The sequence below is a fragment of the Ursus arctos genome, unplaced genomic scaffold, assembly GCF_023065955.2.
Source record: "Ursus arctos isolate Adak ecotype North America unplaced genomic scaffold, UrsArc2.0 scaffold_19, whole genome shotgun sequence".
NCBI classification, from domain to species: Eukaryota; Metazoa; Chordata; class Mammalia; order Carnivora; family Ursidae; genus Ursus; species Ursus arctos.
This window is the reverse complement of record NW_026622863.1, coordinates 45,654,687-45,677,584: the sequence shown is the minus strand read 5'-3', so window position 1 is coordinate 45,677,584 and position 22,898 is coordinate 45,654,687. Positions and strand designations below refer to the sequence as shown.

At 57.5% G+C, this 22,898-nt stretch overlaps 2 protein-coding genes across 5 annotated transcripts; both read left to right on the top strand.

Annotated features, from left to right (window-relative positions):
• The first annotated feature begins 310 nt into the window (after positions 1 to 310).
• On the top strand, positions 311 to 6,766 carry B9D2 (B9 domain containing 2). 3 transcript variants are annotated; one of them, XM_026482234.4, is made up of 4 exons: positions 311 to 552; positions 972 to 1,063; positions 3,702 to 3,827; positions 6,164 to 6,766. In XM_026482234.4, exons 2-4 carry the CDS (start codon positions 976 to 978, stop codon positions 6,475 to 6,477), a joined length of 528 nt encoding a protein of 175 aa, XP_026338019.1. In that variant the 5' UTR covers positions 311 to 552; positions 972 to 975; the 3' UTR covers positions 6,478 to 6,766. The 3 variants fall into 3 exon arrangements, with proteins under 3 accessions (XP_026338019.1, XP_026338021.1, XP_026338020.1); XM_026482236.4 differs by having other exon boundaries at positions 323 to 488; XM_026482235.4 differs by having other exon boundaries at positions 323 to 542.
• A 1,525-nt stretch (positions 6,767 to 8,291) lies between these two features.
• TGFB1 (transforming growth factor beta 1) lies at positions 8,292 to 21,992 on the top strand. Of its 2 annotated transcripts, none has more exons than XM_026482237.4 (7): positions 8,292 to 8,646; positions 11,756 to 11,916; positions 13,134 to 13,251; positions 14,774 to 14,851; positions 15,000 to 15,150; positions 19,925 to 20,078; positions 20,562 to 21,992. In XM_026482237.4, exons 1-7 carry the CDS (start codon positions 8,292 to 8,294, stop codon positions 20,718 to 20,720), a joined length of 1,176 nt encoding a protein of 391 aa, XP_026338022.1. In that variant the 3' UTR covers positions 20,721 to 21,992. The 2 variants fall into 2 exon arrangements, with proteins under 2 accessions (XP_026338022.1, XP_026338023.1); XM_026482238.4 differs by having other exon boundaries at positions 15,003 to 15,150; positions 20,562 to 21,989.
• Positions 21,993 to 22,898: the final 906 nt, after the last annotated feature.

Genomic DNA, 22,898 nt, shown 5'->3' with positions numbered 1-22,898 from the left:
ACCACAGGGAGCTTGCCCGCTGCTCCTGGCTCAAATTTCTGATTTATGGTCTGGGCTGGGAGAGAATTTCGGGAAGCTCGCAGCGTCGAGGGCTTCACTTATTTTGTGAGGAAAGTATCCTGGGGCAGCAGTAGGCGCACAAACTTCCTCAGCCACACTCAAGATGGTAGAGGCCCGACCACGCCCCAAATGGCGGAACCACGAGTAGTGTTTGGAGAGGCGCTTTTCCCAAAATGGAGTGAGAGGGGAGAGAAAACGTCCATCACATTTTAGCTCCGCCCCCGAAGGCTGCTAGGGCCAATTAGCGGCCCGCAGGGGCGGGCGCCAGACTAGAGGAGGAGGCTGCTGTTGCCCCAGCAACAACCAGGGAGCCCGAAGGCGGGCGCAGCCTCGGAGGGATCCGCGCCTCAGGTCTCTCGCTGCCAGGAGGATCCTGGGAGAGGCGCGAGGCAAGCCTAGGAAGTCGGCGTCCGCGGAGAGAGGGACAGGTCAGGCCCATGAACTGCGATATCCTCTGCCTCTTCGCCCCACCTAACCGTTAGGTGCGCTGAGGTAGGAACAACGCATGCGCGGGCTTAGAGGCGGGGCTAAGGCGGCCCTGCACTTAAGGCGCATGCGCTTCTTGGCACTCGGCGATCGGACGCGACGAGGCGGGGCTTTGTGTCTGTGGGTGGGGCCACAGGCCCTTGGGGCGGGGTTTTCCGCCGCGCTGAAAGTCAGAAGTTATTTTAGAGGCGGGTAGTTAGACGCCAGCTCCTCACCCAGCTCTCACCCCACCCCCTTCATTTTTCCGGGGCTCTCCTGGAGAGGCGGTCAGGATCGTGGTTAAGACTGCAGCCTCAGTAGTTTGACGAAACTAGCTGAGAATGCTAGTACCACCCCTTACTTGGTAGGCCTCAGTTTCCCCATCTGTCAAGTTGGAGATAACAGTACACTGACTTCACAGGGCTGTGATTACATTTTTCCCTCAGGGCCATGGCTGAGGTGCACGTGATCGGGCAGATCATGGGGGCCACCGGTTTCTCGGAAAGTAGCCTCTTCTGCAAGTGGGGCGTCCACACAGGTATTCCCTGGCCCGGTTCATTTCCCCACCCATACCCCCAACCCAGAGTTTCTACCCTCCTTCCTTCACCCCCTGGCCTAGTCCCTGATCTTCATCTTCCATTGGCTCCCGGGACTCCTAGCCATGACCATACTCTGACAATGTGACTCTCACGTTGTTCTTCCCATCCCATCGCTCTGGAGGCTCTGACTCCCCCTCTCTGAACACACAGCCCCCAAAGATATGGGACTAGACACCCCCTGCCACACACACACACACACACACACACACACACACACACACACTCTCCCAGTCCTCAAAACACTAGCCAGCCTAACCCCACTGGACTTAGGGGTGCCCTGGGTCCCTCCCCCATCTTCATTCTTTGCTTTATTGAGTTCTTCCTGTAAAATGGGTTTTCATCCCGGATTTACAGAGGAGAGGCCACCCTCCTGTATTCATAATTCCCTGTGGGAATGTAGGAACCCCTTCCGATTTTCCTTCTCAGTCATCCATGCTCATCCACACAGGCCCAGGAGGGACTGCGGAAGCCCCAGTTTTCATGCCTCCCCTTCAGAGGCAGCATAACATCCAGTGTAATGGGTAGGGCTGTAGGCCACCAGATCTGGGCTCAAATACCAACTCCCTTACCTACTGATTGGTGGCCTTTGGACTTGACCTCTGTGTTTCCTTGTCTAAAAATGAAGCTAACAGCAGCTAAGAGAGAGCAGAGTGTTGAGGTTAAGAGCAAACTGCCTGAGTTCAAAACTGCATATTAATTATGTGGCCTTGGGCCCTTGTCTTTGCCTTGATTTCCCTGTCTATACAATGGGAATAATAACGGTGCTTACTTCATGGGGTTCTCTTGAGGACCAAATGGGTATGAAGAGCACTGAGAAAAGGGCCTATCCCATTAAGTGTTTGCTTAGCTTGTGTAAAAACTGGATGCGGTTCTGTTAGTAAAGTCTTGGATGTGCTGCCCCGCATAGAATAAACGCTTACGAAATGAGTGGCTCTTGCCATCGTCACCTCTGGAGGTCCTGGGTCCTTTGCGATTTCGCTGTAGGTAGAATGGTGGCTGAGATTCCCGGGGAAAGGAGGGGGCGGTCCTGTAGCTGAGCAGATAAGAGGCAGGTCTGGAGTCAGACTTAGTTTCCAGTCTGACCTCGCCACTCACCTGCTCTGTGACCCTGGCCAGGTGCTGCTGCCTCTTGGAGTCTTGTTTTTCCTCATCTGTAAAGTGGGAACATTTGTCTTTCAGAGGGGCCTTGGGACATCTTGTATGTCTAGAGCCTGACTCAAGGCCTGGTACTTTCCTCACCTGGCCCAGAAGGGAGCGATAACCGATGTGATTTTTATTATCTCAGGGGGCTCTTGGTGGGGGGACAGTTAATCCAGCTCATGGGCAGCCAGATCAAGGGCTTGGGTCCTGCAGTCAGAGAGAGCACAGTTTGAGTCCAGCGCCACCGTGGCACCGTGGTCAACCACGTTCCTGCTGTGCCCAGCATGGACCACCGTGAGTAAGCGTTCATGGAATAAATGGCCAAGTGATTTTCCTTCTCAGAGGCTGTTTCTTTACCTGTAAAATGGGGATTATATTGGCACCCACCTCCTAGGAGCACTTATTTGCCCAATAAACATTTATTGAGCACCTTCTGTGTACCAAGATCAGAGTTTGAGGTCCTGGGGACCTAGCAGTGTGCAAGAGGCATGCTCTCCTGGGGCTCCCAAGTAGAGGAGAGAGAAATTTTAAAAAGCAGGTGAGGAAATGAGCACAGGGATTACTGATAGTGGTCGCTACGGGAAGCAGTGAGAGGAGATGACGTGACAGGGACTAGCGTTCAGATAGGAGGGTGAGGGAGGACCCTCTGTGAGAGGTGGCACACTTGAGCCGATCCCTGAAGGATGAGGAAAAACCAGGCATGGGTACATTCAAGAGCAGAGCTTTCTGGACAGAGGCCAAAGCCAGTGCAAAGGCCCTGAGGAGGGGAACAGAAATCAGGCCAGCGAAGCTAGAGGGTGGTGAGGGATGGGGAGAGTGATGGGAGGTGAGTTCAGGAAGGGGGCACAGACCAGGCCATGCAGGGCCTTGTGGTCTCCCAAGGGGAGTCTAAAGTGGGGGTGGGGTGGGGATTCAAAGCCCCAGAGGGCAGATTAAATGAATTTGTGGCTAAAGTGCTTAGCACAGCGTCTGGCTTTCTTTCGCTATTATTATCAGCCTCGGGACAATTGCTATTATTGTGCACCTTTCACCATGTGCTGGAGCTCTTGAAGGACACCCTCAGCCCCATTTAGTCCTTGGACGAGGCCTCTAATGTGGGGTGAGAAGAGTAATAAAATGCTATCTAGCGCTTACCCGGCGCTCACTGTGCCCGAGAGACTGTTCTAAGGGCTTTCTGTGTATTGGCTCGTTGAATCTTTTCACAAAACTATGAGGGATGTGTTTCTTATGACACCCATTTTACAGAAGGGGAGACCAAGGCAGAGACAGGTAACTCGCCCGAGGTTGCACAGGCAGGACGAAGTAGTACCAGGATCTGAACCCAGGCTCTTGAGTCCACACTTTGTAACCCCTGACCCCCACTGCCAGGGAGAAACAGGGTCCTTCAGCCCCAATGGCCTCGCCTTCCTGATGTCTGCTTCCCACCCCTCCCTGCAGGGGCAGCATGGAAGCTCCTGTCAGGTGTGCGGGAGGGCCAAACACAGGTGGACACCCCCCAAGTAGGGGACATGGCCTACTGGTCCCACCCCATCGACCTGCACTTCGCCACCAAAGGCCTCCAAGGTGGGTTCCCGGCATAAGCCCTGGGCCTGGCTGAGGGGGAGGGGGGCTAGCTGGGCGTGGGAACACCAAGTCCCATCCCTGTTCCCTAGGCCCTTTGGGTCCCTTTCCTAGCCAGGCCTGGCTCCGGAGAGGCAGAGCTGATGGCCTCTGCAGGCTGCCTCTAGAGTGTGTAGGACTAGGCCAGGAGCCAGGGCTGCAGGGGGAGAGGGGAAGGTGGGGACAGGGAGAGAAGGGAGGTGGCTTTCAAAGAGATAAACAGAGTCTTCAGTCAGGAGGAAGCTGGGAGGGGGTTATGAGAGGGAGGCAGGGCTGGTAGCCCTTCTGTTCTGCAGTCTCTTGGCTCAGCTGCTCACAGGGGAAACGAGTGTCCGGGGGAGGAAGGGTATCAGAAAACCTTTTCTCGTGGAAAATTGAGATCACTGGAGAGGAGTGGATTCTAGGAAATAGCCTAGGTAAACATGCCATGTATTTCAACAATATAAATAATATTTACTGAGAGTCTGCCCTGTGCCCCACCTGTGTTGGGTGATGCCAGGGAAATGTTGGTGATTGAGACGGCACACCCCCCCCAAGCCCTGTCCTCACGGGGTTCACCATCCCCTTGGGAGAGAGAGACAGAGCTGTCCCCAGACAGGGTAGCCCAGAGGGGGCAGGTCTGGGATGGGGGAATCCTAGAGGGTAGGGGAGCCCAGAGGAGATGCCTGACTGCCAAGGAGTTCAGGGAGAGCTTTCTGGAGGAGGGGATGTTTGAGCTTTGCCATGAAAGGCTAGTAGGAGCTGAGAAGCCCGAAAGATGGAAGCGGGTTCTAGGCAGAGAGCTGTGTGTGAAAGGCCTAAAGAGGAAAGTGAGCCAGGGGCATTGGGAGGATTGAGGGTGAATAAGAGGAGAGCTAGGGGTGAGCTGGCAGGGGACAGGGGACAGGCCACGGCCCTGAGGCCATCTCCTGAAGGCACCGGGAGCCACAACAGGTGACTGACAAGTCAGATTTCAATTTTAAAAGATCCTTCTGGCTGCCTGTGGGTGACAGACCAGAGTCTGAGGCAGGGAGCCATCCTTCAGCCCTGCAGACCCCTCGTCCTCCAGTGTGGGTCCCACCCATCCTTGCCTCCTCTTTCCTCAGCCCCCATTCTGCCCATCAGGAAATCCCTTGGGCTGTATCTTTGAAATGTATCCTAAATCCCCCCACTTCTCTCCCTGGGCACCCTGGTCTGCCCACCTTCACCTCTCACCTGGACAATTACAATAACCTCTTCTCTGTGTTCCCACCCTGCCCCCAGAATCTGTGCCCCTGTGAACACCCAAGTTGGGTCCCATTCCTTCTCCATGGTCCCCGTCTTACTCAGGGTAAAATTCAAAGCCTTATCGTGGTTCGTTAAGGCCCTGCACAATCTGGTCTGTCCCCTCCTCTCCCTCTCCCTCTCTCAGTCTGCTCCAGCCACACTGGCGCCACCAGGCAGCTCCCCACCTCAGGGCCTTTGCACTGGCCGTTCCCTCTCCTGGGGCGTTCTTCCCTAGATGTACATCTGCATGGCCCGCTCCCTTCCCTCCTTTAAGCATTGGCTCACATGTCACCTTCTCAGGGAAGCTTCCCTTGCTCACCCACTTTCTAAAACTGCATCCCCACCCCCACCATCCCCAGCTTTATTTTTCTCCAGAGCGGTGATCACCATCTGACATACCCTATAATTTGCTTATTTACTACATTCGTTGTCTAGGATGTCAGGAATTTTTGTCTGCTCTGTTCACCACTGTGTCCCCAGCTTCTAGAATAGGGCCTAGCACAGCGGGGCACAGAAAGGAGGGTGAAATGGGGCCAGATCTCCAAGAGCTTTGCCTACCAGGTTGGGGAGCTGAACTGTGTTCTAAGGACGTTAAGAAACCAATGGAAATGGGAGAAAGATGCTTCCAGCTGCTAGTTGGAATGTGCAGGAAGGAAGGCCCTGGGCCCAGAGCACACAGAGTGGGCCATGGTGAGGAAAGAAGGAAGTGTCCAGGCCTAGGCTCAAAGCACTCACCTGGGGACTGTACTGCACTGATCTGGGGACACGGAAGAGGCGGCCACAGAAAGGGATGTCAGCTGAGGCCAGATCCAGAATGTTGAGGTTGGACTGACACTGAGGGCACTGGGGAGCCATGGAATGGTTTTCAGTAGGGGAAGAACACAGATTCAGAAAGATCCCTTTGCCTGCCTTTGTGAATGGGTGTCCAGAGAGAAGGCTGGGGCAGACACCCAGCAGGGAGGGGACTGGGCCTGTGGAGGTCAAGGAGGTGGGGATCCAGGCTGGGGAGGCCACACCATCGCTCCTTTCCTTCCTCCTTCCCTCCCATCCTGCAGGCTGGCCCCGGCTCCATCTCCAGGTGTGGTCGCAGGACAGCTTCGGCCGCTGTCAGCTTGCAGGCTACGGCTTTTGCCACGTGCCCAGCAGTCCGGGCACCCACCAGCTGGACTGCCCCACGTGGCGGCCTCTAGGCAGCTGGCGGGAGCAGCTGGCGCGGGCCTTCGTGGGTGGCGGCCCTCAGCTGCTGCACGGGGATGCCATCTACAGCGGGGCCGACCGCTATCGCCTGCACACGGCTGCCGGCGGCACCGTGCACCTGGAGCTGGGGCTGCTGCTGCGCCACTTCGACCGCTATGGCGTGGAGTGCTGACCGGCCTCCCGGGCAGACCCTTGTCCAGAGCCCTGCCCACCTGTCGTGGGCCGGGATGGCCCAGGGGTCAGAAGCGTGGGCTCTGGACACTGCTGGATCTGACCCCGGCCAACCAGGGGCATGGCTTCTGTCCTGGCTAGCACCTCAAGCCCCGTGGCTGCCCCCTCAGGTCCAGTTCCCCCATCTGTAAAATGGGGGCAATAAGCATGTGGGGCCACGGGGTGCTGGGTGAGATGAGGCTGCTTTGCCCATGGAAGTGCTCAATAAAGGAGAGCAATTCTTACAGGCGTGGGTGCCTTCCTGACTTCCTTCCTTGGTCAGATGTCTTGTGCCCTATCCTCCCACTGACACCCTCCTTCAGGCCCACACCTTCTGACACACCCGCATCCCCCATCCTCTGTCCCCCTTCCCGCTCTGGGTGCCCCTCTTAGGACCCCCTCTCCTTGGGCCTTCTCCTTTCTCTCTGCCCCTCTCCCCAGTGGGACCCCCGTCTTCTGGCTGACCCTCTTCCCCAGCCTCCCACTCTCTGTCCGCTGGAGTCCCTGCTCTCCGATCCCCCCCCCCCGCCCCCGTACCCGGTGTTCCCAGCCTCTGAGTGAGCCCTCCCCGCCAGGTCTTCATTCTCGCCGTGACCCCCAGCAGCCCTCAGAGCCACACGAAACCCGTTTGCCCGCTTTGGTCGCACTCAGCCGCCAGGAGGCAGCACCCCGTTCGCGGGGCGGAGCCGGGGTGCCCGCCCCCTCCCCCCGGGGCTTAAGGGACCCCCCTCGGAGCCCGCCCACGCGAGATGAGGACGGTGGCCCGGCCCCCCCATGTCCTCCCCCTGGGGGCCGCCCCCGCCCCGCGCGCTTCCTGGGTGGGGCCGGGGCGGCTTCAAAACCCCCCGCCGCCCCAGCTGGTCCCCGCCGCTGCTGCCGCCGCCGCCCTTCGCGCCCCGGGCCGTCCCACCCCCTCCTCCCGCCGCGGATCCGCCAGACAGCGAGGCCCCCGGCCGGGGGCAGGGGGGACGCCCCCTCCGGGGCACCCCCCGGCTCGGAGCCGCCCGCGGGCCGGCCTCGGCCGGGAGCGGAGGAAGGAGTCGCGGAGGAGCAGCCCGAGGCCCCAGAGTCTGAGACGAGCCGCCGCCGCCCCCGCCGCCGCCGCCGCCACTGCGGGGAGGAGGGGGAGGAGGAGCGGGAGGAGGGACGAGCTGGTTGGGAGAAGAGGAAAAAAAGTTTTGAGACTTTTCCGCTGCCGCTGGGAGCCGGAGGCGCGGGGACCGATTGGCGCGGCGCTGCCCTGCCAGGAGGCAGGACTCGGGGACCCCAGACCGGCCCACCACCGCCTCGGACGCTTGCTCCCTCCCTGCCCCCTCCACGGCGTCCCCCAGGCGCCCCCATTCCGGACCAGCCCTCAGGAGCCGCCAACCCGGACTCCCGCGAAGACTTGACCCCAGACCTCGGGCGCACCCCCCTGCACGCCGCTCCCTCACCCCCAGCCTCTCTCCTGAGCCCCTGCGCATCCAAGGACCCTTCTCCGGGATCCGGGAGACGGGATCTCTCTCAGACCTGCCTCAACTCCCCTACTCAAGACCACCCACCTCTGGTACCAGATCTCGCCCATCTCGGTTTTTTCCTTGGGATACCGAGAAACCACCCATCAGAGCCTCCCTCCACCTCCGCTCGGTTCTCCCTGAGGGCATCAACTCCCCCACCCCCACCCCGACCCTCCTACCTTTCTTCGGGAGACCCCCAGCCCCTGTAGGGGCGGGGCCTCCCTTTTCCCACCCCAGCCCGGCTCGCGCTCTCGGCAGTGCCGGGGGCGCCGCCTCCCCCATGCCGCCCTCCGGGCTGCGGCTGCTGCCGCTGCTGCTGCCGCTGCTGTGGCTACTAGTGCTGACGCCTGGCCGGCCGGCCGCCGGACTGTCCACCTGCAAGACCATCGACATGGAACTGGTGAAGCGGAAGCGCATCGAGGCCATCCGCGGCCAGATCCTGTCCAAGCTGCGGCTCGCCAGCCCCCCGAGCCAGGGGGAGGTGCCGCCCGGCCCGCTGCCCGAGGCTGTGCTGGCCCTTTACAACAGTACCCGCGACCGGGTGGCGGGGGAGAGCGCCGAGCCGGAGCCCGAGCCTGAGGCGGACTACTACGCCAAGGAGGTCACCCGCGTGCTAATGGTGGAAAACACCAACAGTGAGCTCAGAGGGGCTGGGGACCCTGGAGGGGAGCCCCCAGGGGGCGCCGGAGTGCAGGGGTCACGGGGAGGAAATTACTGGCAGAGGAAACCGGCTAGAGGAAGAGGACCCCCGGGGTTGCCGGGAACGCGGGAGGGGGGTCTCAAAGACGATAGGACTGAGCTCCCTACCCCCCAGGTATCTGGCCTTGAAGAGGAGGGGATAGTGAGCGAAGTGGACCGCTTCTAGAAGAGGGCCATGGGAACATGCGGGATCGTGGGGGCAGTCCCCTAGAGGAAGAGAAGCGATTGGGGGGGGGGCGGGTGGAGGGGTAGAAAGACTTCCTTCTCTACCCGGCACTAGAGCGTGGGGGGTCGTGGCGTGAGGGCTGCAGAGAGGGAGCCCGCTTTGGGAGAAGCGAAGACCCCGGCATTTGAGGAAGGAGAGGCAGTGGGGAAAGCTGACCCAGAGCTCAGGGTTCACGACGCGAGAAAATTCAAGAAGGACAGAAAAACTAGGTGAAGCGAACCCCGGAGGTGCTGGGAAAGTGGAGAATGGACCCGCTTGCCGCGTGCGCGAAGAACACGCGGGATTGGGGGAGGGCCCACCGAGAGGCGGCGAGTGGGCTGATAAATGCGGGGAAGAAGCGGACCCGAGTTCGTGGGGTGGGGGAGGCCGGAAAGGGAGAGCAGCGGAGACCCCAGGGGGGCGCCGGGGATGCGCGCGAGGTGCCCCGAGTATTTGGCATAGGGACGTGAGAGGAGCAAGCCCAGCGGGGGAAGCGAGCCCCCAAGACACCTAGAATACTGGGTGGTGGGAAGGGATTTAGAGAGAGGGGAGACAAGCATGAGAAAGGGGGGAACGTAGAGGGCGGAGGGCGCCATAAACAGTGCCATGCTGGGAGCAGCGAGCCCCCCACGCCGCAGGAGGGGAGGAAGTGGGCTGAGTGAGGAGTCGAGCCCTAGGGGGAGAGGTGGGTGGGTGCGACTCTGCAAGATCTGGGTGAGAAAACTGACTGGGTCGGGGTGAGGGAGCCCCACGTGGGTGCCACGCGCGGAGGGAGGAGCCTGCCCTCCCGGAAGGGGGGGGAGGAGGACCCCGCTGAGCTGACAGAGTCTGGACCCCAGAGTCCCAGTTCGTCTCGGGGAGGCTGGGGAAACCCCAGCGTCCGGCCGCCTCGCCCTCCCTTCCCTTTCCTTCCCGTGCCGGGGGGACGGGGATCGCGCGCGGAGCCTGGGGCCAGACGGGACAGGTCGGGTCCCCGCCCTCGCGGCGGCGGCGCCTCCAGGCCTCTTCACCCCAGCTCGGGGCGGGGCGGCCGCTGGGCCCGCCCCGCCCCCCCGGCGCCCACGCGGGGACCCAGGTGTCCCGCGGGGCCCGGAGGCTTGGGGGCGGCCCCCTGTTTGTCCTTTCTGACTTGGGTGGCGCACCTGTGGGTCCCCGGGCCTTGCGTGCGCTCAGCTTGCAGCTCCAGTCGGTAGACGCCCCTCCCCACCCACCTCTCAGCCTCACCTTTCCCGTGGTCGCTTCACCTTCCTTGTAGAAATTTCTTTAACACTGACACTTTCCATCCTGTCTCCTTCCCAGTCGGCCTCCGTCTCGCCCCCAGCGCTATGCCTCTCTTTCGTGTGTGTCTGCCCCATTTCTGCCTTCCGTCTCTTCCGCACCCCCATGCGTGGGTCTCCCCGTTTCTGTCTCCTCCCTCTTTCCCCCTTTCTGTTCTCCACGCCCTGCTCCTCCTGTCTCCCTGTGTCCGCGGTCTCTCCATCTCTCCTTCTGACCAGTCCTGCTCCTCATTTCTTCTCCCTCCCTATCTGCCTCCCTACTCCCCTCAACGCCCCTCTGCTACCCTTCCTTTGGGGTTTGCTGAGTAACCCCTGAGTCAAGATAGGGCTTCTTTGTGGGGGATGGGCTGGCCTAGCTAGAGTAGGGAAGAGTAGGGGCAGGGGCCCATGGAAGGAGCTTCCTCTGTCCTTTCTCATCAGATCCTGTCTCCACCATTTCTGCACCCCCACTGCAGAAGCCTAAAGCATGTGCCCCAGTCGATCCAGAAGGTCATGGCCTGCCTGCACATCCCAAACTTTTCCTGGACTAGAAAGCACTCTTACCTAACTTTCTCCCTCCCTTGCCCAAAGCCATTCCTACCTACAATGAACTTTGCCCTGTCTAACCAGCTGAGGGAGGTAGAGAAGAGAGGAAGCAATTAATAATAATAATAGTAATAATAATAATGTTACAATAACAGGGAGGCAGCATAGCCTAGGGTTTAAGAGCACAGTCTTTGGGACCAGACTGCTCGAGTTTGAACCCCAACTCTGTAGCTCCCTACCTCTGTCACCATGGGGCAAATGACCTGTTTCCCCATCTCTAAAATGGGTATAATAGTCTTTTTCTCATGGAGTGATTGTGAGGTTTAAATGTCCTAAAGTGTTGTGAACAGCACCTCGCAAATAGTGCTCTTTAACCCCCCCCACACACACACACACAACCATGAGCGCACCTCCCCGTGTGCGGACTCCGCTGTTCGCTTATCCGCGCCATCTCACGTACGTCACACGGTAACCCGGCCGTCAGTCCTCGTTTTGTAGATGAGGATCTGGCTCAGAGAGTGGAATTCAACTTGCCCAAAGTTACCCATTGCTTCAGTTAGGAGAGCCTGGTTGGAAGTTAGGGAGCTCGGTGTGGTTGCGGGGTCCCAAACAACAGCAGGAAAGTGAGGCTCTGGGAAGGAATGTGACTTGCCCAAGGTCACAGAGTTGAAAGGCAGCACAAGCCTGGTCTGATCCAGCCCTTGATCCTACACCGCAATTTAATTTGCACCAGAGGCTCCAAGTGCTGGGGGGGGGGGGGGGCCCGAGCAAGCCCAGCAGCACCCCTACTGCCATGTACTGAGTGGACACTTTACCGACGATGGGAGAGAAGGGTGGTTCAGACCCCGTTTTACAGGGCGAGGAGACAAACCCAGAGAGGGCAAGCCACTTGTCCAAGGTCCCACAGCTAAAGAGTGTCACAGTCGGGTCCTGACCCAGGGTTGTCAGCCGTGAAGCCCACGCTTTTAAGACTTGGGGTGTGCCAGCCAGCTCCCCGCCAAACCCCTGACATCCCTCTTCTCTGCTCCTCCCGCCTAGAAATCTATGAGAAAATCAAGAAAAGCCCACACAGCATCTATATGCTCTTCAACACATCGGAGCTCCGAGAAGCAGTGCCCGAGCCCGTCTTGCTCTCCCGGGCGGAGCTGCGCCTGCTGAGGCTCAAGTTGAAAGCCGAGCAGCACGTGGAGCTGTACCAGGTGGGAGCGGCCCCCAGCCCCGGAGGCGGGTGGGCCGCGCATGCGCGCTGGGGCCAAGGTGGGCGCCCCGGGCGGCTGGTGGTTGCCAAGTTCACAGAGACAACTTGCAGAGGTTGGAGGCGCACGCGCTGTGGCATGGTAGGATTCTTGGGAACTTGCAGACTCCTAGCACCCTGGGGTATTAAGCACTCAGAAGGCTGGGATCTTGAAAGGTGAGAGGCACTCGGACCGTGCTGTCCAATAGGGTAGCCACTAGCCACACAGGGCCATTTATGTTGACTTAAAATTAAATAAAAGAAAAAATTCGGCTTGTCAGTCTCACTGGCCATATTTCAAGTACTCCGTAGTCACATGTGGTCAGCGGCTGCTATTTTGGATGCCACAGATAAAGAACATTTCCATCGTCAGAGAAAGTTCCCTTGGATAGCTCTGTTCTAGAAGATTTCGAGTCTCCAGGAAGACTGGGGCCTCCAGAAGGGCTGGAGTCTCCAGAAGGTTCTGTGACCTAGAATCCATGGCCTAGGGAACATTGAGGTTTAATGGTGGGTGGTTGACTCTTACAACAAAGGAATTCGGTCTATTGTCAAACTTCTTGGAGTCTGGAGAATTCAGCTTTACGCTGCCGGGGCCTGGAGCGTTCTGCCAGCCCCAGAGGATCACTGCACAGGGGTGTGGGAGGACGGCTGCATCTGGGTTTGGGGCGTGTCAGACTCCTGGGCGTGAAGAACATCGGTGTCCTAGGACTTGTCAGGCTTATTGAGTGCGGAATTCTTGGGGTGCTCCCGAGCACTGGAGTTTGGGAGAGACTTCTAACATAAGCCCGTAGAAAGTTCCAGACTCTAAGAAGTCAGGGTATCAAATTTGCCGAATTGTATGCTCAGTGGACCTCAAGATGTCCGCGGAGGATCTCAGCATGGTGGGCTGTCCAAGCTGAAAGGGGCCTGGCGTTTCACCAGTGAGGAAACTCAGGCCTGGGGCTCAGGGTAGAGGCCGAGCAGTCCAGGGGCCTTGATCCCCCCTGGCCCGGGGGTCTCTCTCCTCTCCTCCCAGGGCCGCTTTGGGGTTGGTGGTTCCCACGAGGTCCCACAATGTGGGTCTGGGAGGGGACCATCTGAGGGACTCTGGTGGAGCAAAGGAGTCGGGGTACAGTCAGTGTATTTGGGGATGTGGGCAGCACCTACTCACTGTCTCCCTCCCCGAAATTCATCATCCCCCAGAAATATAGCAACGATTCCTGGCGCTACCTCAGCAACCGGCTGCTGGCGCCCAGCGACACGCCAGAATGGCTGTCCTTCGATGTCACAGGAGTCGTGCGACAGTGGCTGAGCCATGGAGGTGAGGACCGCTTCTTTGCCCCACCCCTATTTTGTAATGGGATAGAGCCATTGTTTGTCCTGGGGCTGCCCTGCCTACCAGCTGCTGCGCCATGTTGGTGCCAAAGAGCCAAGGACTGGTCTTCCTCCCAGACCCTCAAAAACCTGAGTGATTAACACTTAATCCATTTCCTGAGCACATGCCCTGTGCTGGGTGATGCTGGGGACACAGCGGTGACCCAAATAGCCCCATCCTTACCCTCACAGAGCCCGTGGTCCATTGTTAGGGTGGGGGAAGTGCGGAAAGACCTGAAAATTGGGTAGGGCTGGGTTGGGGAGCCCAGAGGAGATTCCTGACCCAGCCTTGGGTCAGGGAGGGCTTCCTGGAGGAGGCACCATCGGAGGTGATATTTGAGGGATGAGTGGGATCAGCCCAGGAAGGAGGGACGGGCAAGAGCTGTTCGAGGCAGGCCCTGAGTCCAGGGAGAACGTGAGACATCCGATCTGTCTGTAAGAGGACTGTGTCTGTCCTTCCCGTCGTAGTCCATAGCGCCCACATCCCCTTTCCTAATCTCTTGATGCTGGGGACGCAGTGGCAACTAAGACCACTTCTAGATCCTGCTCTCCAGGGGCCCACTGTCACTTCCAGACACCTAGAAAGTCTTGCCAAAGCCCGAGGCAGCAGTGATGACCTGAAGGAGCAGTGTTGGGGCGGGGAGGTGCTGAGCGCCACGGGAGCCGGAAGCGGGCACCTGGCCCAGTCTGTGGGTCTGGGAGGGCTTCCTGGGGGAAGGAAGTGTTGAGACTTTCAGGATAAGTGGTGGTTCAGCCAGGTGTTGAGAGATAGGGGTTCAGGAGCAGGTAGGAGCTGGGAGGAGTGTCCTGCGCGGCTGGACAAAGGCCAGTCTAGGTCACTGCTGAGCCCAGAGCACCCAGCACAGGGCCCAGCACCTAGTAGGAGCTTAGAAAATCAGCCATTTATTCAAGAAACCTCCCCCAGCTGCCCTGTGGGTTTGCATCCCGGCCCTACCTTTTCCCACTTGGGGCAAGTCCTCTCCCCTCTGTGGGCCTTGGCTTCCATGTCTGCAAAATGGGGAGCTTTGGTGAGGATTGAAGGAGATAATGCTCACAGAGTGTTAAGAACAGGGCTACTCAGTAGATGTTTGTTTTTATGACTGTGGGCTAGGCCCAGCGGGGAACAAGAGAACAGGAATCCCTGCCCCCATGTATCCTGCTTTCCACTGAGGAAAAAATGAGGGAAATAAATAGCCAAATACAAATGTCAGAGAGGGTAAATACTATGGAGAAAATAAAATGATGTCACTGTGGGGGAGGGGCCTGTGTCCTGGAGGGCCTCTTGGAGGAGGTGACCTCTGAGCTGAGACCTGAAAGAGGAGGAGGGGGAAGCAAGAGGGTGCAGGGAGAGGGCAGGCAGGGGAAGAGGGAGGCAGGCAGGAGCCCCCCACCCCAGGGTTGCTCCCCACCCCCTACAGTGTTGGGTTGAGCCACACCTCACACTGGCTTCCTTCTACCCACTCCCACAGGGGAAGTAGAGGGCTTTCGCCTCAGTGCCCACTGTTCCTGTGACAGCAAAGATAATACACTGCAAGTGGATATCAACGGTGAGGCCCATCTCCCTGGCCCGGCCCCATGCCAGTGCGCGTGTGTGCGTGCCTGCGTGCGTGTCTTCCTCCCCCTGCCCTGCCCCCGTTCATCCATCTGAGAGTGTGTGTCTCTGTCTCCCCCACCCCCCACAACTCCAAACCAAAGCAGGGTTCAGTTCCAGCCGCCGAGGTGACCTGGCCACCATTCACGGCATGAACCGGCCCTTCCTGCTCCTCATGGCCACCCCACTGGAGAGGGCCCAGCACCTGCACAGCTCCCGGCATCGCCGGGCCCTGGACACCAACTACTGCTTCAGGTGACCTTTCTGCCTTCGACTGGGGCCTCCTAGGCTGGGGGTGTAATGGCCAGTTGCTGACCAGGCTTGATGTCTTGGGCACCTGGCTGGTGTTACGTGTGGACTGGCCTCTTCTCCAGCCTGGAAGGCTCCGAGGACGAGGTCCGAGTGCTAAAATGCTGGGATGTGTGCCCTGGGAGCTCTAGAATGTTGAGCTCAGGTTGCTTTCTTGCTGGTATGTTGGAATCAGACTGTTGGAATGAGGGGCACGGAGCTTGTGGGAGTTCAGCGGTGGTAGGTTGTGGTTCTAGAAGGTTGGGATTCTAGGGCACTAGGATTCCATGTGAATGGTTGAAATCTGAGAACCCTGGACTAAAAGAATATTGGGATCCTAGAATCTGGGAATTCAGAATTGGAAGATGGTGCATGTTGGATTCCTCTGCCATTGGCAGGTTGGAGTCCTTGAATATTGGGCTCAGGATGGGGAAAGCCTGTGTTCAAATCTTAGCATCCACAAATGTTGGGGTTGGAGAAAGCCAGAGTGGATCCTAGAGTGTTGGGGCTCAGTGTTGGAATGCTAGAAGCTTGGAAGCCTGGGATCTTAGGAAGTAGCAGCTTGGACCTCTTGAGCGATGGGCTCGGGATTGTGGAATGCTCGTATGCAATATTGAAACAGTGGAACTCACGAACGGCAGGATCCCGGAGAGCTGGCATGTGGGAATCCCAGCAAGCTGGAAATGCCACTGGAGTGTGAGAACCTGGAGCTCCTGGAGTATTGCAATCTAAGAAAGTCGAAAAGCTGGATTCCTCAGGATGTGGACACTCACAGTTAAATGTTGCGAAGTTAGAACAATAACCTGACCTTGTCCCTCCCCTGCTAAATATTTTAATGGTACCCCTGGGCTTTCTTATAGGCCGTTCCCCTGCTGGAGAGTCCGTTCTGCTCCGGAGCTCGGCACCAGCCCCAGCCCTCAGCCCAGCAACCCTCTGAATGAATGCACGAAGGGAGGTCTTGAGTGCTAAGAGCATTAATTACCTTACAAAGGGAGGCAGCCAGCCACGTGAGGCTCCGTAGGGAGGGACACAGCGTCCCTTAGGAAGTTGGGCCAAAAAACTGAACATGCAGCTGATCAAGATGGTAGATCCAGCTACCAATTTTCCAGAAATCCCGGGACGGAGGAACAGGCTAAACAACACCACGTGCTTGCAGTCCCCTGCAGTTAGACTGTGGGAAACCTGACCCACTTTCTTCAACAAACACAAGGCGGGGGGGGGGGGGGGGAGTAGAGAGATGGTTCTGTAGATTTCTAGAAGAATCTGAAGAGCTAGATCAACCAATTGCAATGTGTAGACCTTATTTGGTTCTTTATTGATGTAGATGAGTAAAAACGAAAAGACATTTGTGAGACAGTTGAGGAAATGGGAACTCTGACTATGTATTTGATGATATCAGGGAATCATTGTGAATTTTTCTGATGTGGTATGGTGGTGTTGTTTTAAAATAGTCCTGATTTGCTTGGAGAGAGGTGTGGAAATATTTAGGGATGAAATGGCAAGGTGGATGGCATGTGCTTCGAAATCGTCCAGTGGGGGAGACGAAGTGGGTAGGGGGCAAGACGCAGTGAACTTGGTCGTGATGTGAGACTGTGGAAGCTAGCCTCCCTGAATGCTCCCCCTGCATCCAAGGACGATGTGAGGCCCTTTGGCCTGTCCTGGGGCCTCGAGTGGGTTTCTTTTACCTATCAGGCCCTGACCGGACGGCCGAGAGGGGCCTCGAAGCAAGAGCTTCACAAGAGGGCCAGCTGGCTGGCCCAGTCAGTAGAGCACGTGACTCTTGATCTCCGGGTCGTGAGTTCAAGCCCCACGTTGAGCATGGAGTGTACTTAAAAGCTTTGCCAGAGGCCTCGAACTTGCACTGAACACATGGGTTACACGGTGCCTCAGAGTCACCTGCAGGCTTGTTAAATATGGCCTGCCGCCCCCCAGCCCCAAGCCCACCCCCAGTTTCAGATTCAGTAGGTCTGGGGTGGGGCCGGGGAATTTGCATTTTGCGCAAGTTCGCAGGTGGTGCATCTGCCGCCGTGGGGACCCCAGGTGGAGAATGTTCCAGGTGGGTGATAAGAGTCACAGACTATTCAAATCTTAGGACCTCAGAAGTCCCGGTCAGAGTTGAACCAGAAGTGAAAGATTATTCTGGACAGGGGTTCTTTCCCTTTTCTGAGTTTAGGACCCCCTGGAGAAGCTGAAAGCCAGGAAATCTCCCCAGAAGTAATGTCTCTAAATGCACACGTGTGTGCCTGTGGTTTCGGGAGCTCAGGACCCTCGCTGAACCCACACATGGACTTCCTGACGCCTCCTTGGCCCTTAACAACACCTTGATTTGAGCTAACATTCCCTGTGTCTTTGGACAGATGGGGAAACTGAGGCCCAACCAGCCTGGGGAGGAACCAGGCTGAGCTCATAGGGATCTCAGATTCCTGGCTCCCTTCTCAGGGCTCTGTGGCTTTTGGAGAGGCCTTGTCTTGCCCCGGGAACTGCTCTATCATCACCTCTTCCTACTCGGCTTGGGCTGACATGGCCGTGCCCAGGCTCCCGGGTGGCGCAGTGTTAGCTGTGAAGCCGGCCCCAAGCTCCACGGCTTACCCACCACGCGTGAGCAGGCAGCGCTCCCTTCTCTGGGGCTCAGTGTCGTCACCCTTCAAATGGGAATGATAATAAGGCCTTCCTCACAGGGTTTTGAGATTAATTCATTCTCTGTTGATTAATTTTTGACTAAGTAAATACATGCACGTTTACCAAACCTAGAAAGAATACTCAGAAACCCTCCGGCTCTGACCCCTGCCCCTCTCCGAAGAGGACCCAGCCAGTTTTATTGTCTCTGTGTCTCCTTCCAGAGACAGTCTCTGTTTGAAACACTTACACATAACCATATGTATTTTTTTTAAAGATTTTATTTATTTGACAGAGAGAGAGGGAGAGAGAGAGCACAAGCAGGGGGAACAGGCAGGCAGAGGGAGAAGCAGGCTCGATCCCAGGACCCTGGGAACATGACCTGAGCCAAAGGCAGTTGCTTAAGCGACTGAGCCACCCTGCGCAGCTCAGCCATGGCCCTAGAGGCCCGCACAGAAAATGTCCCAGTTCCTTCCAGACAAGCAGGCGCCTGGGCCCCCGGCTGGGGAGGACTGGCTTTTGCTTCTGAGGATGATTATGAGTCAAGAGCAGTAGAGTGTTATATATCACTATTCTCCAACATGCTTTTTATTTTATTTATTTTTTATTTATTTATTTATTTAAAGATTTTATTTATTTCTTTGACAGAGAGAGACAGCCAGCGAGAGAGGGAACACAAGCAGGGGGAGTGGGAGAGGAAGAAGCAGGCTCCCAGTGAAGGAGCCTGATGTGGGGCTCGATCCCAGGACTCCGGGATCATGCCCTGAGCCGAAGGGCGCCCCTTACCAACTTAGCCACCCAGGTGCCCCTCCAACATGCATTTTAACACACACACACACACACACACACACATTTATCTCTACGCCCGATGTGGGGCTTGAACTCACAACCCAGAGATCAAGAGTTGCACGCTCTCCTGACTGAGCCAGCCAGGCACCCTATGTGGCAATAAGTTTTAAGAAGGAAAATAAATCAGAGGAAGAGGAGAGGAAAAAAAAAAAAACAATCTATATATTGGGGACTGTTTTTCCTGTTCTGGTTAAAATTTTCTTCTATTATGGAAAATTTGACATGTAGACAAAAGCAACCAAGATATAGTATAATGAAGAATTCCCATGAATTCTCATCCAGCTTCAACTGGTATTAGGATTTGTCCGATTTGGCACGCCTGGCTGGCTCAGTCCGTAGAGCATGCAACTCTTGATCTCAGGGATGTGAGTTCGAGCCCCACATCGGGTGTAGAGATTACTTCTAAAAAAATGTTTTAAAAAATTTGCCCCGCTTCAAATAGAGACAGTGTCATCTTTTCTTGCATGACTGCAATGCCTTGATTACTCTGAATGGAGTTCATGATCATCTGGATTGGCATTTTGGATATGGATTGAGCACCCGCTTGTGTCAGCCAGTGTTCTAGGAGTTAAGGCTCCCTGCGTAAAGGACATCTGAGCAGACGTTTAAATGAACTGAAGAAACGAGCCAGAGTGGCTATCTGTGAGAATAGCAAGCCAGGAAGAGAGAAGAGCAAGTGCAAAGGTCCTGGGACAGGACTGTGTTTGAGGAACAGGGAGGATGCTAGTAGGGCTGGAGGCAGGGAGGGTGGGGAGGGAGTTGAGACCAGCCGACCAGGCAGCATCTTGGGGTTCCTGGTGAGGACTTGGTCATTTGCCCCGAGTGATGTTGGAGCCATGTTCAGAGCAGAGGAGTGACATGACAATCTCTAGCATGTTGCCCCAGAAGTCGGGGATTTCTGTCTGTTTCGTTTGTACCGAGTCCCTAGGAGATCCCAGCCAAGCACACGGTAGTGGTTCAACAAACATTTGGTGCACGCATAGAACTTAACGCATGTGGACGGTCGTTTGGCTTCTTCCAGGCGGTCTGAGCCTTGCATGAGATAGGCTTTACTGATGCCCTTAGCACAGGGCTTGACTAGCCAGAGTGCTTTATCAGTGTTAGTGCTTATGGTTGCTATCACTGTTATTGCTGTTATTGTCACAGGCGGTGCAAGGGAGACAGAGACGGGGACTGTGCTGGGGGCGACCGGGGTGCCCCCCCACCCCCGCCCCCGGGGGCCCCGCCGCCCTTGCAGCAGCCCCTCCTGACCCGGGCTCCCCCCTCCCGCCTGCAGCTCCACCGAAAAGAACTGCTGCGTACGGCAGCTCTACATCGACTTCCGCAAGGATCTGGGCTGGAAGTGGATCCACGAGCCCAAGGGCTACCACGCCAACTTCTGCCTGGGGCCCTGCCCCTACATTTGGAGCCTGGACACGCAGTACAGCAAGGTGCGTCTGGCTACAGGCAGGGGGTGGGCAGGGGGGAGAGGGGACCAAGGGAGTGGAGGGAGACAAACAGGTAACATCAGAGAGGAACGGGCCAGCTGGGAGGTAGAGAGAGACGGCGGAGATCGGAGCGCACGGTGCAGAGATGGGAGGAGGCAGGGTCAGAGCAGGTAGAGAGAGCGCAGGGGGAGACCCACAGAGACGGAGTGAGTGACGCGGCGGGGCGCGCGGGAGGCGGGGAGACGGAATGGGAGAGACAGCATGCGAGAAAAAGGCTGAGTCCACAGATCGGCACCGAGAGAGAGAGAGAGAGAGAGAGAGAGAGAGAGAGAGAGAGAGAGAGACTGAAGACAAGGCCGGAGTGGAAAATGGGGAGAGTGAGACTGAGAACGGAACAGACCAAGAAGAGACAGGGGGAGCGGGGGAGAGGCGGGAGGGGGCGGGGGAACCCTACCCACGCCCCCCGACCCTGACGCCCCCACGCAGGTCCTGGCGCTGTACAACCAGCACAACCCGGGCGCGTCGGCGGCGCCGTGCTGCGTGCCGCAGGCTCTGGAGCCCCTGCCCATCGTGTACTACGTGGGCCGCAAGCCCAAGGTGGAGCAGCTGTCCAACATGATCGTGCGCTCCTGCAAGTGCAGCTGAGGCCCCGCCCCGCCCGGAAGGCCCCGCCCACCCGGCAGGCCCGGCCCCGCCCCCGCCCGCTGCGCCGGGCTGTATTTAAGGACACCGCGCCCCAGGCCCCCCCTGGGGTCCATTAAAGGTGGAGAGAGGACTGGGGTCTCTGTGAGTGTCGCTGGGTCATTGGCTGGGGTCTCCCTCCCGACATTCCCGACGTTCCCGGATTCCCGCTCCATGTGCCCTCTCTTGTCGCTCTCACAAACACCTGCTGAGCACCCCTTAAGTTCCAAGTACTCCCTGCAGACGCTAGATTTATTTAGTGAGCGCCCGGTGCCCTCTTCCAAATGCCTTATATTGAGCACCTCCTGTAATCACCATAACAAAGCTCTGAGATAGAGTGTCATCTGAGATAACACCCTCTTTAAAGGTGAGGGAGCCAGAGCCCAGAGAGGTTAAGGGAACAGTTCCTGCCCACCACGAGCCTACTTCCTGGGGAGGAGACAGATGTGGGAAGTGACACTAAGACAGGAAAGCAGGATGGAGTGAGAGATGGTTTGGGGGAGGAGGGAGGGCTCCTTGGAGGAGGCAGCATCTGACTTGAAGGAAGTCAAGAAGGCAGTCTGGGGGAGCACTGGGGAAGAGTGTTCTCGATAGGAAGATCTAGGCACAGCCTGGGGACGAGCATGAACTTGGAGTGAGTGACACTGGAAGGAAAGGCCAATGTGGTTGGAAAGGAAGGCACAAGGGGAAGGGTGCTGGGAGCTGAGTCAGTTGATTAACGCGCAGGGGCCAGAGAGTAATAATATTCCCCCTGCCAGGTATGGCTGGAGGAGCTCCCTGCATTCTCCCCACAGCCCAGCAGAGCAGGGCTTGGCAAATTACCGCCTGCAGGCCAATTCTGGCCCGCTGCCTGTGTCTGTAAATAAAGTTTTATTGGAGCACAGCCACGCTCATTCCTTTGTGTATCACCTAGGGCTGTTTCGTGCTACACAGGTACAGCTGACTAGAAACTGTGTGCAAAGTCACAAATAGTTACTACCTAGCCCTTTATAGAAATAGTTTGCCTTCTCCTGCTATAGAGACCGTTTGCTCTCCCACTTTACAGATGGGAACACCGAGGCACAGAGAGGTTCAGTTACTTGTTAAGATCACACAACTAGCACATGGCAGAGCTGGGATTCGAGCCCACACAGCTGGAGTTGAGGATCTAGGCACATAAGCTCTGCACGGATATTGCTTCCCAGTGCACATCGGGCCTGTGGGGGCCTGTGGGAACTTGTACTCTGAGGGAGATGGGAGCCATGTCAGGTTGTGTAGACTGAATGCGGGCGAGGGCAGCTGCAGGGAGACCATTTGTCCAAGGGAGAAATGCCAGGGCCCTGAGCCAGGGTGGCTCCCCATTGGCTGCCCTGTTTCTTCCCATCTGCTCTGGTTTTGCCCCTGAGCTCTCTCCTGCTTCCTCCTCCTCGGCCTCTCCAGTTTCCCCTCTTCCTCCCAGGTTTCCCCCCCCCCCCCGCCCTTCCCAGGGCTGGGCCTTGACCTGCTCCTGGCCCAAGGATCACCCTAGGTGGGGGTCACTGTAAGGACATGCTGCCATTTTCACCAACCTCCTGTGTAGAGACACCTGCAAGCACACGGTGACACAGACAGTCGTCACTGCAGCCCCATGAAAATGCGGCACAGCTACACGCACGTTCACACGACAGAGGTCCGAAGGTGGACCGTGTCCCACAGTCTCGCAAACACATTCATCTTTCAGAGCCACGGTGGCTACACGAAGACTTCTGACACCGCCACAGCCCATGCGTGCCACCGCCTTACGCGTGCACAGCCCCGCCTTGGAGCTTCCCCGGGACCCGGCAGAACACAGTCACACGAATACGACCACCGCACCCCAGATACGGATTCTGGGAGGGTGCCCCGCACACACAACTCCCAGCCTCAGAGCCCCATCGGGAAGTGAAACAGAGACTCCTGCTGGGACCCACCAACAGTTACACAAACGTCCTCCTGTGGGGTCACGCTCACGAACGGGCACAGTGCACGCGCACGCAGCCTGACATACCCCAGTCCCACCCAGACACACACCACACATGGAGACACACGTCACGATCGCGCAGACTGCGGGCCAGTCGTGCCCACTCAGTCTGACATCTCGTGGCCCCACACACTGAGGCCTGGGGAGTCCCACGAGGCCCCGCA

Bases quoted from the DNA above. Each gene is read 5' to 3' on its own strand.
- TGFB1 (XM_026482237.4), top strand. From the start codon at position 8,292: ATGCCGCCCTCCGGGCTGCGGCTGCTGCCGCTGCTGCTGCCGCTGCTG. The intron at 11,917-13,133 runs GTGGGAGCGGCC...ATCATCCCCCAG, and splicing joins AGCACGTGGAGCTGTACCAG to AAATATAGCAACGATTCCTG. The intron at 15,151-19,924 runs GTGACCTTTCTG...TCCCGCCTGCAG, and splicing joins GACACCAACTACTGCTTCAG to CTCCACCGAAAAGAACTGCT.
- B9D2 (XM_026482234.4), top strand. From the start codon at position 976: ATGGCTGAGGTGCACGTGATCGGGCAGATCATGGGGGCCACCGGTTTC. The intron at 1,064-3,701 runs GTATTCCCTGGC...CCCTCCCTGCAG, and splicing joins CAAGTGGGGCGTCCACACAG to GGGCAGCATGGAAGCTCCTG. The intron at 3,828-6,163 runs GTGGGTTCCCGG...CCCATCCTGCAG, and splicing joins CGCCACCAAAGGCCTCCAAG to GCTGGCCCCGGCTCCATCTC.